Below are 16,974 nucleotides of genomic sequence, written 5' to 3'. Positions count from 1 at the left end.
CTATAACCCTATAACCCTATAACCCTATAACCCTATAACCCTATAACCCTATAACCCTATAACCCTATAACCCTATAACCCTATAACCCTATAACCCTATAACCCTATAACCCTATAACCCTATAACCCTATAACCCTATAACCCTATAACCCTATAACCCTATAACCCTATAACCGAACTCACTCACAAGAACTACTTCTTACAACCAAAGTTAAGCAGCAACTTGACCAACTACACTTATAACTCCACATCTCCACTTACTGTTCCAGCTACGCTCACAAACAACATTCAGCACAAAACTGAACTACTCTGCCAACAGAGTTTACATACAACATGACCAACTACAACAACAAGGCAACCAGCTCCTACAAACTAAGTTCACCAACAACTTGCACATCTACACTCACAAACTAAGTTCACCAACAACTTGCACATCTACACTCACAAACTAAGTTCACCAACAACTTGCACATCTACACTCACAAACTAAGTTCACCAACAACTGCACTGACCATGTGACCAACTACACGCACAATCTGACTTACTGCAGCTACAACCAAACTCACAATCAACCTGAACAACTACAACAACTACATACACTGAACTAACAGCCCTCCTAGTGCTACCATGCCCCACTTACCTGTCACACCTACCTTAGATTCTGCTCCATCGCCTGCAGATGAAAATTAACGACACACCACAACTGTTTCTTTATTACAGCTCCATCAACACAATATACAACTCATACAATAGTACAAACACAATACAGCAACAACATCATATTTACAAGCACAAAGTGGATACAGCAGTTCAGTACATGGCACAACATCCAGATATGCAGTACAAATAGCACAAGATACAACTCACAAGATCCCAGTATTGAGTACAAACATCAGCACAGTCAATACAGAGCACAACACAGTTTACAGGCACAGCATTGATACATTGAGAACATGGCACAGCACAATGTTCAACCATCACATCAACACATAGAGCACATTGCACAATACATTTTACATGTACAACATCCATATACACAGCAAATTGTCCATCCCGGGTTACAGGCGCAGCATCGACGTGTTGAGTGCAGGGCACGGCGCAGTTGACAGACACAACAGCATCCAAATAGACAGTACATTGCATGGCACAAGGTACAATTACAGCATCAGCACATTATATACACAGCAAGGCAAAATTGAACTCAATAACACAAACATGAATGGACTCAGTATTAAAGCAAATTTCATTAACAATAATTGACTGCAAAGCTAAAGCCAATGTGGCACATTCAAAGTAACAGCACAGCGCTGAAACCAGCATAACTCAAAATGGCCACAAATGGGCACAAGTCAAAGAGTGGCCGCAAATGGGCACAAGTCAAAGAGTGGCCGGGAAGCAACTCGGCTCCCTCAGGCCATAGATAGTGGTTACGGGGCTGGGTTAGCCCAGATAGAAAAAAAATGGGCTAGCCCAGCCCCGTAAGCAAGGATAAATAAAGCCAATTTGGCTAAAATAATTTGATTTCAAAAATATAGCCAATTAATTTGAGTTAATTTGAGTTAATTTGAGTTAATTTGAGTTAATTTGAGTTAATTTGAGTTAATTTAAAGCCAAATTTAAAGCCAAATTTAAAGCCAAATTTAAAGCCAATTTAGTTGATATTAATTGAATGCAAAACTTAAGCCAATTTGGATTAGAAATTTAGATTCCAAAGCTAAATCGAAATTTGGTTGACAATAATTGAATAGAAAGCTGAAGCCAATCTGGGTTGAAATTAATTGACTCCAGAACAAAAGCCAATTTGGTTGACAAAAAATAATTGAACACACTGAAATCAGCATAAATCTCATAATGGCCACAAATGGGCACGAGTCAAAGAGTGGCCGCAAATGGGCACAAGTCAAAGAGTGGCCGGGAAGCAACTCGGCTCCCTCAGGCCATAGATAGTGGTTACGGGGCTGGGTTAGCCCAGATAGAAAAAAAATGGGCTAGCCCAGCCCCGTAAGCAAGGATAAATAAAGCCAATTTGGCAGATATTAATTGAAATCGAACCTTAAACCAATTTGGTTAAGATTAAATGATTGCAAAGCTAAAGCCAATTCAATTAAGGTAGATAGACTGCAAAGCTACAGCCAATTAGATTAAACTTAAATGGTTGTAAAGCTACAACCAATTTAAGTAACATTAAATGATTGCAAAACTAAAGTAAATTTGGTTAAGGTTAAATAATAGCAAAGTTAAAGCCAATTGGGTTAAGATCAATTGAATGCAAAGCTAAAGCCAATTCAATTAAGGTAGATAGATTGCAAAGCTACAGCCAATTAGATTAAACTTAAACAGCTGTAAAGCTACAACCAATTTAAGTAACATTAAATGATTGCAAAACTAAAGTAAATTTAATTAAAAATAAAATGGCAAAAATAAAGCCAATTTGATTAACAATGACTGATTGAAAGCTAAAGCCAATTTTGTTAAAAGAATAATTGAAAAGCTATAACCAATTTGATTAAGATTAATTGACAACAAATCAAAAACCAATTTAGTTGCAGTTAAATGATTACAAAACAAAACCCAATCTGGGTGAAGTTAATAGATTACTAAGCTAAAACCAATTTGGGTAAGGTTAACTGAACGCAAACCTTAAACCAATTTGGTTAACAGAACTTAACTCAAAAGCTAATTCCAATTAAATGGAGGTTAATTGACTAACATGTAGCTGATGTGCTGTTGTGATGGATCGTCAGCCCCCCAAAGCTTTATTGAACACCTGCATGGCAGCATGGAGCGCTGCATCAAAGGGGAACATCCATCAGCCAGGGAATATAAGGGCCCTAAGGAAGAAAAGCAGATAGTTAGATCAATGGGCTGAAGCCAGTGGGACATGAAAATGTAAAATAGTGGGCAAGGCCCAATAATCTGCTACAAAAAACACCAAAATAGAGCTAAAAGTACAAAAGAAGAACACAGAGAATGCCAAAATGAACAGCAAGGCCCAAAAGAGCAGCACAAAAAACATCAAAACAACATAATACAACACAACACTCAGCAGAGAACAGGAATAAGGACATAAAGGCGCAACAAAATGATGCAGGCAACAGCAAAATGGAAGAAAGCACCCAAGAGAATATCAAAATATTGGGCAAGGCCCTACAAAAGGATGCAGAGAACACTGAAAAGGAGGGCAAAGCCCAAGAGAACAAGAAAAGGAATGGCAAAATGGACTGCAAAGCCCAAAAGAATGATGCAATGGATGCCTAAATGGATGGCAAAGTCCAAAAGAATGATGCAATGGATGCCTAAATGGACAGCAAAGTCCAAAAGAATGATGCAATGGATGCCTAAATGGACAGCAAAGTCCAAAAGAATGATGCAATGGATGCCTGAATGGACGGCAAAGTCCAAAAGAATGATGCAAGATACACCAAAATGGAGGGCAAAGCCGAAGAGAACGACGCAAGGAACGCCAAAATGGAGGGCAAGGCCCAAGAGAACGACGCAAGGAATGCCAAAATGGAGGGCAAGGCCCAAGAGAATGCCTCAAAGAATGTCAAAATGGAGGGCAAGAAAAACACTGCAAGAAACAGTTGAGCAACATCAAAGACCAAACACAAAGACAACACAGTAGGACAAGCACAGGCAGCCCATAGGACACCACAGAGTGCAAAAAATGAGCTCAGAAACACTAACCTCGCATCTCCGTATGAAACAAGTGAAAACCAATTGCTATGTGCTGCCCTTACCTGCTGGGCTGAGAGTTACCATCAGCAAAGCTGGGTCCAAGCAATGCAGGTTTCTGTTCCTCGCTGCTCTCATCAGGAGCCGCACATCTCTGTGCTCTGCTGGAACCTGTTGGACAAAAAAAGGCAATGAAGGCACTGCCCACATCTGTAAGGTAGCACACTGCGATCATTACACTAACTGTGATGGAAGGGAGCAGTAGGATATAATTCATGCTACGAAGGATACAATTAATGCAATGAGAGATATAATCAATGCTATGAGGGATATAATTAATGCTATTGATAAGTTTAAGTTTGCAGTAAGTTTAACAATTGTATTCCACACTAGGATTATAATTGAAGTAACTTTCATAGAAAACACAGGGCATCAATTTTTAGAGCTACATTTACCATAGCAAACATCTTTAATATTGGGTTAAGACTTATATGAACAACTACACTACAGGTTACAGTATTTATAACTACAGACCTCATTAAGTCAGAGGGGAGCAGATCAAGATCAACACAAACAAAACCTCCGAGCAAATCCCAAAGACAAGCAGAACTAACACAGAAAGACACTGCAAGAGAAAAGCAAAGCAAGCAGCCAAGGGTAAGACAAAGAAAAAAGCAAGAAGGAAAGCCAAGGGAAACCAAAGCAAAAGCAACAGCAAACAGGGCATTATAGGGAACACCAAGAACAAAGGCCAAAGGGAACAATGAAACAGAGAGTAAGACCCAAAAGAATGCTGCATGGAACTGCAAGATAGAGCAAGGCCATAAAGAACACTGCAGGGAACATCAAGATGGAGAGCAAGGCCCAAAAGGGCACATACAACTTCAAGATGCAGGGCAAGGCCTAAAAGAACACTGCATGGAACTGCAAAACAGAGGGCAAGGCCCAAAACAGCACTGCTGAAACATCAAGATGGAGGGCAAGGGCCAAAAAAAGATCACGTAAAACATCAAGATGGATGGCAAGGCCCAAGGGAACATCACGCAGAACATCAAGATGAGGACAAGGCCCAAAAGAACACTGCAAGGAACATCAAGATGGAGGGCACGGCCCAAGAGAACATGGCAGGGAACATCAAGATGGAGAGCAAGGCCCAAAAGGGCACATACAACATCAAGGTTTAGGGCAAGGCCTAAAAGAACGCTGCATGGAACTGCAAAACAGAGGGCAAGGCCCAAAACAGCACTGCTGAAACATCAAGATGGAGGGCAAGGGCCAAAAAAAGATCACGTAAAACATCAAGATGGATGGCAAGGCCCAAGAGAACATCACGCAGAACATCAAGATGAGGACAAGGCCCAAAAGAACACTGCAAGGAACATCAAGATGGAGGGCAAAGCTGAAGAGAAAACTGCAGCAAACACCAAGATGGATGGCTAGACCCAAAAGGGCACTACAAGAAACATCAAGATGGGGGGCAAGGCCCAAAAGGGCGCTACAAAAAACATCAAGATGGGGGGCAAGGCCCAAAAGGGCACTACAAGAAATATCAAGATGGGGGGCAAGGCCCAAAAGGGCACTACAAAAAACATCAAGATGGGGGGCAAGGCCCAAAAGGGCACTACAAGAAACATCAAGATGGGGGGCAAGGCTCAATAGAACACTGCAACGATGATCAAGATGGAGGGCAAAACAGCAGAGGAAACTGCTTGGAACTCCAACATGGAATGAAAGAATGAAGGGAATGAAGCACCAAAATGAACAACAAGGCCCATAGAATGAACAGAACAGCAAAATGAGAACAAAGGAAACACTGCAGGAAATGCTGGAGAAACAGCAAACAGAGGAAAAGAGAATGCAGAAGGATGAGAGCAGATATTATCATTATAATAATGGAACATTACCTTTAATCTTAGTATGGAACAGGTAAAAAGCAATTGTGTGTGCTGCCCTTACCTGCTGGGCTGAGAGTTACCATCAGCAAAGCTGGGTCTGGAACATTCCAGGCAATGCAGGTTTCTGTTCCTCACTGCTCTCATCAGTAGGATAGAATCCATGCTATTAGGGATAGAATAAATACTATTAGAAATAGAAGTAATGCTATTTCTAAGGTTAAAGGTGCAGTTACTTTAAAATGGTATTTTGCACTATGATTAGAATGAAGGTTACTTAAAAACAAAGGGTTAGATTTACAGATACCCTACAGAAAACTGCAATTATCACTAAATTTCCCATTAAGGCCATAAAGTTCCTGCAATTATCCCATAAAGTTCCCTTAAGGTCAAGATTACCATGAATGCTGCCTCCCAGCAAACCCCATAGAGCCAAAGGCAGCGGAACAAGCACAGAAAGCCCCAACAAAAGAAAAGCAAAGCAAACACCAACAGTAAGGCAAGGGCAACAGTAATAGAACAGCCAAGGGAAAGCAACAGCAAGGAGAGTGGTATGAAACACCAAGAACAGAGGGCAAAGGGAAGGCGGAGTAGGAGGCCAAATGGAAACACCAAAAGAACACCACAGGAACAACAAAATGGAGGGCACGGCCCAAGAGAACATGGCAGGGAACATCAAGATGGAGAGCAAGCCCCAAAAGGGCACATACAACATCAAGGTTTAGGGCAAGGCCTAAAAGAACGCTGCATGGAACTGCAAAACAGAGGGCAAGGCCCAAAACAACACTGCTGAAACATCAAGATGGAGGGCAAGGGCCAAAAAAAGATCACGTAAAACATCAAGATGGATGGCAAGGCCCAAGAGAACATCACGCAGAACATCAAGATGAGGACAAGGCCCAAAAGAACACTGCAAGGAACATCAAGATGGAGGGCAAAGCTGAAGAGAAAACTGCAGCAAACACCAAGATGGATGGCTAGGCCCAAAAGGGCACTACAAAAAACATCAAGATGGGGGGCAAGGCCCAAAAGGGCACTACCAAAAACATCAAGATGGGGGGCAAGGCCCAATAGAACATTGCAAAGATGATCAAGATGGAGGGCAAAACAGCAGAGGAAACTGCTTGGAACTCCAACATGGAATGAAAGGCTGAAGGGAATGAAGCACCAAAATGAACAACAAGGCCCAAAGAATGAACAGAACAGCAAAATGAGAACAAAGGAAACACTGCAGGGAATGCTGGAGAAACAGCAGAGAACAGAGGAAAAGAGAATGCAGATAGATGAGAGCAGACATTACCATTATAATAATGGAACATTACCTTCAATTTCAGTATGGAACAGGTAAAAAGCAATTGGTGTGTGCTGCCCTTACCTGCTGGGCTGAGAGTTACCATCAGCAAAGCTGGGTCCAGGCAATGCAGGTTTCTGTTCCTCACTGCTCTCATCAGGAGCCGCACGTCTCTGTGCTCTGCTGGAACCTGTTGAACAGAACACAACAATGAAGGCACTGCCCACATCTGCAGGGCAGTTCATAGACACAGCACTCACCTTGGGTTTGGTAGGGAGGGATGTTGGAACCAATAGGGCCCCATGAGACCCCATTGGAACCAATAGGGCCCCACATAAGACCCCATTGGACCTTATAAGGTCAACAACCCAGTGCAAGACCAACCAAGGTCCTGAAATCAAACAGTCTATGAGTCCAGATGAGATGCATCGCAGACTGAGAAGTGGTGACAATGGGGTGCAGTCCGGTGAGCAGAAACACGGCCAACATGGCACTCCTTTGTAGGAAGGTAGAAGGGATGAGCCCAGGAACGGCTGACCTGTCGGTCTCACTGCTGTGCTGGGAATGACCACAAAGCAGATCCTCATAGAAGGACCCAGGGCTCACAGAAGGCAAGAAGTGATGATGGAGATCCTCATTGAAGGACCCAGGGCTCATGGAAGGCAGGAGGTGATGATGGAGATCCTCATTGAAGGACCCAGGGCTCACAGAAGGCAAGAAGTGATGATGGAGATCTCATAGAAGAACCCAGGGCTCATGGAAGGCAGGAGGTGATGATGGAGATCCTCATAGAAGGACCCAGGGCTCACAGAAGGCAGGAGGTGATGATGGAGATCCTCATAGAAGGACCCAGGGCTCACGGAAGGCAGGAGGTGATGATGGAGATCCTCATAGAAGGACCCAGGGCTCATGGAAGGCAGGAGGTGATGATGGAGAACCAGTGTGACTTCACCAAGGGCAAATCCTCATTGACTGACCTCATAGACTTCTATGATGGCACTGATACATCAGCAGACGAAGGAAGACCTGCTGATATCATCTACTTAAACTTCAACAAGGCCTCTGATGCAGGACCCCACACCATCCTCATGTCCAAGTGATGAAGACACCAAGTGGACGGGAAGATGATGAGATGGATGAAGAACTGGCTGTAGAAACGAGTCCAGAGAGCAGCAGCCAATGGCTCCGTGTACAGATGGAGATGATGATGAACAGCATCCCATAGCATCCAACATTGGGGCTGATACTCTGCAATATATGAGCATAGAATCAAATGACGATCAGCAGTGAAGACCATCACGACCATCTCCTTTCAACCCCCCTGCTATGGGGACAGTACCCAACCACCACACCAAGGTCCCACAGCCTCAAACACCTCTAGAGATGGAGCATCCCAAAGTGACCCATTCCACCCCCAAACCCTGCAATAAAGAAGGGATCGCTCACACCATTGTGAAGGCTGAGCCCTCCATCCAAAGGAAGGAGGCTCTAGATACAGCTCTTTCTCATACCGATCCATAAGTACTGCTAGGAGCAATCAAAAGGAGAAGACATTAGTCCAGTAATAAAGAAGAAATTCCTTACCCCATTGCAAAGCCAAAGACTCACCACTGACCCCAAAGGAAAGGATCTCCAAGCAGAGTTGCATCCCATATGGTATCCAGAGCTTGAAAGCAGAAGGAAGGAGAATCCTCTCCTTCAGTGCTCCTATAGGAGCACCAAGCTGGAACTGATGCTGCCCTCTGCCCTTCCCAGCCCTTAAATACCAATCAAGGAGGGGAGGAGCCAGGCTCCAACCAATCACAATCCACCCCTCAACGGCCCCCACCTGTGCCCATGGGGTGGGCCCCTCTCCTCAGCAGGTGCCCAATCAGGATGTTACATAACAGCTCCAATCAAGAACAAAGACAAAAACAAAGCAATAACAGGTGAATAATTATATCTACCTGTTCCTAAAGGGGAGGGTTATGGATAGAGGAGAAATGACAGCACAGTATATGGACATGGGGGTGCAGATCTCAGTGTCGCAATGGGGTGACACTGTGGGCACCGCTCTGGGGTTGATGCTGGGGGGACGTTGGGAAGATGGGGGGGCTATGGGGGGGGACATTGGAATGATGGGGGGTGATGGGGGGGATGATATCACTATATAATTAGGGTGATATAATAGAAATGCTTAGTCATGGTTGGAAGCCATGATGGGGCGGAGTCACAGCAGTACAGCCCAAGTGCAGGCAATGCACCTGATTGGCTGCAGGGCTGGCTCCGCCCCCTCCTGGTGCTCATATAAGGGCTGGCACCGTGGGGCAGTAGTTATTTGCTGGAGCTCCTCGCTGAGGTCACATCTACCCACATGAAGAAGCTCTTCTGCTCTGTTGCTGCCTTGGACCAAGAGCTGCTGGATGGAGCTCCAGGACTTGGCTTCTTCACCATCACATTGCTCAGCCTAGAACAGCACTACAGGAGGTGAGTTCTGACTCTGATACTGGAATAATGCTGAGATGATGGGGGGCAGAGATGGTTGGGGGGGGGATGTTGAGGTGCCAATTGGGGGGGACATGGAGCTGATGTTTGCCAATGAAGCTGTATGTAGATGTGGAGGTATCAATGGAGTTACACAAGGAACCATGTTGGGACGTGATGATGAGTAGATGAGGGACTGAATAGTGAAAAAGGAGCCATAGTAGATGAAAAGAGAACACTTAGCTACAGAAAGGGAAAGAAGGCCTCACTAAGGCAAAGGGTAAAAAAATTAAGAAAAGACGGGTAAGAGCAGAAGAAAACAAAAAAAAAGCAGGGTTAGAATATAAGAAAACAAAAAAAACAGGGTTACAGCAGAAGAAAACCAAGAAAAGACAAATTAGAGTGGCAGGAAAACCTAGAAAAGCAAGGTTAGATGGGAAGAAAACCAAGAAATGACAATTTAGAGTGGAAAAAAACAAAGAAAAGACGGGTTAGAAAGAAAGAAAACCAAGAAAAGATGGGTATACCAGAAGAAAACCAAGAAAAGCAGAGTTAGAGCGTAAGAAAACCAAGAAAAAACAGGTTAGAGCGGCAGGAATCCAAGAAAAGCAGTGTTCGAGTGGATGAAAACCAAGAAAAGCACAGTTAAAGCAAAGGAAAACCAAGAGAAACGAGTTGGAGCTGAAGAAAAGCAAGAAAAGCAGGGTTAGAGTGTAAGAAAAGCAAGAAAAGCAGGGTTAGAGTGTAAGAAAAGCAAGAAAAGCAGGGTTAAAGCGGAAGAAAACCAAGTAAAGATGGGTATAGCAAAAGAAAACCAAGAAAAACAATATGTAGCAGAATAAAACCTAGAAAAGACGGGTTAGAGTGTATGAAAACCAAGTAAAGCATGGTTAGAGCAGAATAAAACCATGAAAAGACGGTTTAGAACAGAAGAAAACAAGGAAAACACAGGATAGAGCAAAAGAAAACCAAAAAACGACAGGACATTGTGGAAGAAAACCAAGAAAAGCAGTTTTAGTGTGTAAGAAAACCAAGAAAAACTGCGTATAGCAGAAGACAAACAAGAAAAGCAGGATTTGAGCAAAAGAAAACCAAGAAAAGCAGGATATAGCGGAAGAAAACCAAGAAAAGGTGGGTTAAAGCGAAAGGAAACCAAGAAATGGAGGGTTAGAGTTGAAGAAATCCATGAAAAGATGGGTGTAGCGGAAGAAAACCAAGGAAAGCTGGGTTAAAGAAGAAAAAACCAAGAAAAGCAGGGTTAGAAAAGAAGAAAACCAAGAAAAGACATGATAGAGCGGAAGAAAACCAAGAAAAGTCAAAATAGATCAGAAGAAAACCAATAAAAGCAGGGTTAGAGTGGAAGAAAACCAAGAAAAGCAGGGTCGGAGGAGATGAAAACCAAGAAAAGCAGGGTCGGAGCAGATGAAAACCAAGAAAAGCAGTTTTAGAGCGGAAAAAAACAAGTAATGATGGGTTAGAGCGGAAGACAACCAAGAAAAATCTTGTTAGAGCAGAAGAAAACCAAGAAAAGCATAATTAGAGCAGAAGAAAACCAAGAAAAGCAGGTTTCGAGCTGAAGAAAACCATGAAAAGTGAGGTTAGAACGGAAGAAAAATATGATGTGATAAGGAGTGATATTGGGGTCAGACATTAACAGTAACTGCTGAGAGGATCTGCTCCTTATGGGGTGATGGCGTGATATTGGGGTAAGGCATAACAGTAACTGCTGGGAGGATCTCCTTTTTATGGGGTGATACTGGGGGTCGGGCAGTAACAGTAACTGCTGGGAGGATCTGCTCCCTGTTTATGGGATGCTGGGGAGTGATACTGGGGGGTAACATCACGGAGTGACACTGCTGTGAGCAGTGAAGGTGTTGGTTGATGTTGGGATGATGCTGGGAAGGGATGTTGGGGTGATGTTGGGGTATCAGTGGGGGTGACATCAGGGAGTGGTGTTGAAGGAAGGCAGTGGGGTGACGTGGGGGGGAGGTGATGGGTGTGACAGCAGTGGATGGTGGGGGACAACGGTGATGAATGGTGGAGAGGTTACAGTGGGGGGGGACAGTGGGGGGACAATGGTGGGGTAATGGGGTGATAGTGATAATGGGGCGATGGTGATAATGGGGGTGATGATGATAATGGGGTTGATGGTGCTGATGGGGTTGATGAGGTTGATGAGGGTAATGGTGGGGGGGCAGTTATGTGGGTGGTGTGAGGGGAATAATGGTGGTGACGGTGGAGGCCACACACAGCCACATTGAGACACATAGCACCCCATAGAAGCCCTACAGAGCCCCATAGAAGCCCCACAGTGCCTCATAAAGCCCCTCAGAGCCCCATAGAAGCCCTACAGAGCCCCATAGAGCCCCACAGTGCCCCATAAAGCCCCACAGTGTACCGGCACTTGGCGGGCGCCATTTTCATAGTGAGGTATAGCGTCACTTCCGGTATGGTGCATTGTGGGATATAACGCGGCATAACGCGGCAATTGAAGGTCGCCATTTTGATCATGCGCAGTAGCAACGCTTCCGGTATGTTGCATTGTGGGATATAACGTGGCATAACGAGGCATCTGGAGATCGCCATTTTGATCATGCGCAGTAGCGTCGCTTCCGGTATGTTGCATTGTGGGATATAACGCGGCATAACGAGGCATTTGGATGTCGCCATTTTGATCATGCGCACTAGTGTCGCTTCCGGTATGGTGCATTGTGGGATATCACGCGGCATATCGCGGCATTTGGAGGTCGCCATTTTGGCCATGCGCAGTGGTGTCGCTTCCGGTATGTTGCATTGTGGGATATAACGTGGCATAACGAGGCATCTGGAGATCGCCATTTTGATCATGCGCAGTAGCGTCGCTTCCGGTATGGTGCATTGTGGGATATAACGTGGCAGCCGGAAGTCGCCATTTTGAACATGCGCAATAGCATCACTTCCGGCAAGGAGGATTGTGGGATATAACGAGGCATAACGCGGCATCTGGAGGTCGCCATTTTGGTCATGCGCAGTAGTGTCGCATCCGGTATGGTGTATTGTGGGATATAACGTGGCATGTGACGGTCGCCATTTTGATCATGCGCAGTCGCGTCATTTCCGGCAAGGTGCGTTGTGGGATATAACGCTGCAATCGCTGGGCGCCATTTTGTTCGCAAGCAATGGCGTCTTTTCCGGCGGAGGGGATTGTGGGATATCAGTGAGACCGCCTTCTCATTTCCGGTTCCCGCTGTGGGGCTTGCAGCTTGGTTTCCGGCTGTCCGTTTACGGTGTTTCCGCCATGGGGCTTCGGGGGGTTCGGGGATCCCGGTTGAATCTGGAACCGGCCGCTTATTTTCAACGGGAGTCACGAGGAGATGGGGGAGGAGCCAGAGGGAACCCGGCGCCCCATAGAGACCCACTAAGCCCCATAGAGCCCCCCAGTGAAGCTATAAGGGTACGCAGCGCCATTTTGGGGCCAAATCCGGGTTTTTTTTGGGGGGGTGACAATAGGGTGCTGTTGGGGGTGATGTTAGGTGATATACGCCACTTTTAAAGCGCCAGTACGCATGCGCCAGTTTTAAATCTCCTGTGCGCATGCGCTAGTTTTTAGGTCATCAGTGCGCATGCGCCAGTTTTAGGTCTCCAGTGCGCATGCGCTAGTGGTTTTTGGTTTTTTTTTTTTTTTTTTGACGCCAGTGCGCATGCGTCAGGTTTAGGTCGCCAGTACGCATGCGCCAGTTTTAGCACAGTAGTGCGCATGCGCCAGTTTTATATCGCCAGTACGCACGCGCCAGTTTTAGGACGCCCGTACGCATGCGCCAGTTTTAGGTCTCCAGTGCGCATGCGCTAGTTTTTAGGTCATCAGTGCGCATGCGCCAGTTTTAGGTCTCCAGTGCGCATGCGCCAGTTTTAGGTATCCAGTGCGCATGCGCTAGTGGTTTTTTTTTGTTTTTTATTTGTTTTTTATTTGTTTTTTTTTTACGCCAGTGCGCATGCGTCAGTTTTAGGTCGCCAGTGCGCATGCGCCAGTTTTAGCACAGTAGTGCGCATGCGCCAGTTTTATATCGCCAGTACGCACGCGCCAGTTTTAGGACGCCCGTACGCATGCGCCAGTTTTAGGTCTCCAGTGCGCATGCGCCAGTTTTAGCACAGTAGTGCGCATGCGCCAGTTTTATATCGCCAGTACGCACGCGCCAGTTTTAGGTCGCCAGTACGCATGCGCCAGTTTTAGGTCTCCAGTGCGCATGCGCCACTTTTAGCACAGTAGTGCGCATGCGCCAGTTTTATATCGCCAGTACGCACGCGCCAGTTTTAGGACGCCCGTACGCATGCGCCAGTTTTAGGTCTCCAGTGCGCATGCGCTAGTTTTTAGGTCATCAGTGCGCATGCACAAGTTTTAGGTATCCAGTGCGCATGCGCTAGTGGTTTTTTTTTTGTTTTTTTTTTTTTTGACGCCAGTGCGCATGCGTCAGTTTTAGGTCGCCAGTACGCATGCGCCAGTTTTAGCACAGTAGTGCGCATGCGCCAGTTTTATATCGCCAGTACGCACGCGCCAGTTTTAGGACGCCAGTACGCATGCGCCAGTTTTAGGTCTCCAGTGCGCATGCGCTAGTTTTTAGGTCATCAGTGCGCATGCGCCAGTTTTAGGTATCCAGTGCGCACGCGCCAGTTTTAGGTCTCCAGTGCGCATGCGCCAGTTTTAGGTATCCAGTGCGCATGCGCTAGTGGTTTTTTTTTGTTTTTTTTTTTTTTGTTTTTTTTTTTTTTTTTGACGCCAGTGCGCATGCGTCAGTTTTAGGTCGCCTGTACGCATGCGCCAGTTTTAGCACAGTCGTGCGCATGCGCCAGTTTTATATCGCCAGTACGCACGCGCCAGTTTTAGGACGCCCGTACGCATGCGCCAGTATTAGGTCTCCAGTGCGCATGCGCTAGTTTTTAGGTCATCAGTGCGCATGCGCCAGTTTTAGGTCTCCAGTGCGCATGCGCTAGTGGGTTTTTTTTTGTTTTTTTTTTTTGACGCCAGTGCGCATGCGTTAGTTTTAGGTCGCCAGTACGCATGCGTCAGTTTTAGCACAGTAGTGCGCATGCGCCAGTTTTATATCACCAGTACGCACGCGCCAGTTTTAGGACGCCCGTACGCATGCGCTAGTTTTTAGGTCATCAGTGCGCACGCGCCAGTTTTAGGACGCCCGTACGCATGCGCCAGTTTTAGGTCTCCTGTGCGCATGCGCTAGTTTTTAGGTCATCAGTGCGCATGCGCCAGTTTTAGGTCTCCAGTGCGCATGCGCTAGTTTTAGGTATCCAGTGCGCATGCGCTAGTGGTTTTTTTTTTTGTTTTTGGTTTTTTTTTTTTTTTTGACGCCAGTGCGCATGCGTCAGTTTTAGGTCGCCTGTACGCATGCGCCAGTTTTAGCACAGTCGTGCGCATGCGCCAGTTTTATATCGCCAGTACGCACGCGCCAGTTTTAGGACGCCCGTACGCATGCGCCAGTATTAGGTCTCCAGTGCGCATGCGCTAGTTTTTAGGTCATCAGTGCGCATGCGCCAGTTTTAGGTCTCCAGTGCGCATGCGCTAGTGGTTTTTTTTTTTGTTTTTTTTTTTTGTTTTTTTTTTTACGCCAGTGCGCATGCGCCAGTTTTAGCACAGTAGTGCGCATGCGCCAGTTTTAGGACGCCCGTACGCATGCGCCTGTTTTAGGTCTCCAGTGCGCATGCGCTAGTGTTTTTTTTGTTTGTTTTTTTGTTTTTTTTTTTACGCCAGTGCGCATGCGTCAGTTTTAGGTCGCCAGTACGCATGCGCTAGTTTTAGCACAGTAGTGCGCATGCGCCAGTTTTATATCGCCAGTACGCACGCGCCAGTTTTAGGACGCCCGTACGCATGCGCCAGTTTCAGGTCTCCAGTGCGCATGCGCTAGTTTTTAGGTCATCAGTGCGCATGCGCCAGTTTTAGGCCTCCAGTGCGCATGCGCTAGTGGTTGCTTTTGTTGGTTTTTTTTTTTTGTTTTTTTTTTTGACGCCAGTGCGCATGCGTCAGTTTTAGGTCGCCAGTACGCATGCGCCAGTTTTAGCACAGTAGTGCGCATGCGCCAGTTTTATATCGCCAGTACGCACGCGCCAGTTTTAGGACGCCCGTACGCATGCGCCAGTGTTGGTCATGCGCAGTAGCGTCTTTTCCGGTATGCTGCATTGTGGGATATAACGCGGCATAAAGAGGCATCCGGAGGTCGCCATTTTGGTCATGCGCAGTAGCGTCTTTTCCGGTATGGTGCACTGTGGGATATAACGCGGCATAATGAGGCATCCGGAGGTCGCCATTTTGGTCATGCGCAGTAGCGTCGCTTCCGGTATGATGCATGGCGGGATATAACGCGGCATAAAGAGGCATCCGGAGGTCGCCATTTTGGTCATGCGCAGTAGCGTCGCTTCCGGTATGGTGCATTGTGGGATATAACGCGGCATAACGAGGCATCCGGAGGTCGCCATTTTGGTCATGCGCAGTAGCGTCGCTTCCGGTATGGTGCATTGTGGGATATAATGCTGCATAACGAGGCATCCGGAGGTCGCCATTTTGGTCATGCGCAGTAGCGTCGCTTCCGGTATGATGCATTGTGGGATATAACGCGGCATAACGAGGCATCCGGAGGTCGCCATTTTGGTCATGCGCAGTAGCGTCTTTTCCGGTATGGTGCATTGTGGGATATAACGCTGCATAACGAGGCATCCGGAGGTCGCCATTTTGGTCATGCGCAGTAGCGTCGCTTCCGGTATGGTGCATTGTGGGATATAACGCGGCATAACGAGGCATCCGGAGGTCGCCATTTTGGTCATGCGCAGTAGCGTCGCTTCCGGTATGATGCATTGTGGGATATAACGCGGCATAACGAGGCATCCGGAGGTCGCCATTTTGGTCATGCGCAGTAGCGTCGCTTCCGGTATGATGCATTGTGGGATATAACGCGGCATAACGAGGCATCCGGAGGTCGCCATTTTGATCATGCGCAGTAGCGTCGCTTCCGGTATGGTGCATTGTGGGATATAACGCGGCATAAAGAGGTATCTGGAGGTCGCCATTTTGGTCATGCGCAGTAGCGTCGCTTCCGGTATGGTGCATTGTGGGATATAACGCGGCATAAAGAGGCATCCGGAGGTCGCCATTTTGATCATGCGCAGAAGCGTCGCTTCCGGTATGATGCATTGTGGGATATAACGCGGCATAACGAGGCATCCGGAGGTCGCCATTTTGGTCATGCGCAGTAGCGTCGCTTCCGGTATGGTGCATTGTGGGATATAACGCGGCATAACGAGGCATCCGGAGGTCGCCATTTTGGTCATGCGCAGTAGCGTCGCTTCCGGTATGGTGCATTGTGGGATATATAACTGCTTTTCAGGCTACAATGCTCTTCATAACTATTTGCAACATCTCCAAGCTGTCACAGTTTTGCAAGCAAGAATTGTTCGCACACTACAACGATTCAATAGCTATTTCTACGAACACTAAAATATACGGCATAGTTACTTTTTCAGATCAGAATGAAAAGACACGGGGCCCTAAAACCGAAAGTTACGGCGCCTCCCTGTACCATCCCAGCGCCTTTGTTCCGCACAGGGCAGCGGCCCGGAGCGAAGCAGCAGCGCTCGGAGCAGCGGGACTCACTGGGAGCAGCGGGACTCAG

The 16,974-nt window shown here is 46.5% G+C and overlaps 1 protein-coding gene across 6 annotated transcripts; it reads right to left on the bottom strand.

The window, feature by feature from the left end:
* Positions 1 to 687: 687 nt before the first annotated feature.
* Positions 688 to 16,943, bottom strand: LOC146758418 (uncharacterized). Of its 6 annotated transcripts, XM_085516622.1 has the most exons (6): positions 8,444 to 9,123; positions 7,120 to 8,107; positions 6,944 to 7,049; positions 5,633 to 5,734; positions 3,742 to 3,837; positions 688 to 2,832 (listed from the first exon to the last, which is right to left on the bottom strand). In XM_085516622.1, the coding sequence occupies exons 2-6, from the start codon at positions 7,193 to 7,195 to the stop codon at positions 2,811 to 2,813; spliced, it is 402 nt and encodes a 133-aa protein (XP_085372748.1). In that variant the 5' UTR covers positions 7,196 to 8,107; positions 8,444 to 9,123; the 3' UTR covers positions 688 to 2,810. The 6 variants fall into 6 exon arrangements, 3 of the variants coding, with proteins under 3 accessions (XP_085372748.1, XP_085372749.1, XP_085372747.1); XR_014934708.1 differs by having other exon boundaries at positions 3,742 to 3,847; positions 6,944 to 8,107; positions 8,444 to 8,693; XM_085516623.1 differs by lacking the exon at positions 8,444 to 9,123 and adding an exon at positions 11,721 to 16,943 and having other exon boundaries at positions 688 to 3,847.
* Positions 16,944 to 16,974: the final 31 nt, after the last annotated feature.

This window comes from Coturnix japonica, chromosome 15 (assembly GCF_054131305.1).
Source record: "Coturnix japonica strain WE chromosome 15, WE-NBRP24, whole genome shotgun sequence".
Classification (NCBI taxonomy): Eukaryota; Metazoa; Chordata; class Aves; order Galliformes; family Phasianidae; genus Coturnix; species Coturnix japonica.
This window is presented reverse-complemented; position numbering and strand designations above follow the sequence as displayed.

Bases quoted from the DNA above. Each gene is read 5' to 3' on its own strand.
- LOC146758418 (XM_085516621.1), bottom strand. From the start codon at position 7,446: ATGAGGATCTGCTTTGTGGTCATTCCCAGCACAGCAGTGAGACCGACA. The intron at 3,848-6,943 runs GTAAGGGCAGCA...TTTGTCCAACAG, and splicing joins GGTAACTCTCAGCCCAGCAG to GTTCCAGCAGAGCACAGAGA. The intron at 2,833-3,741 runs GTAAGGGCAGCA...TTTCTTCCTTAG, and splicing joins GGTAACTCTCAGCCCAGCAG to GGCCCTTATATTCCCTGGCT.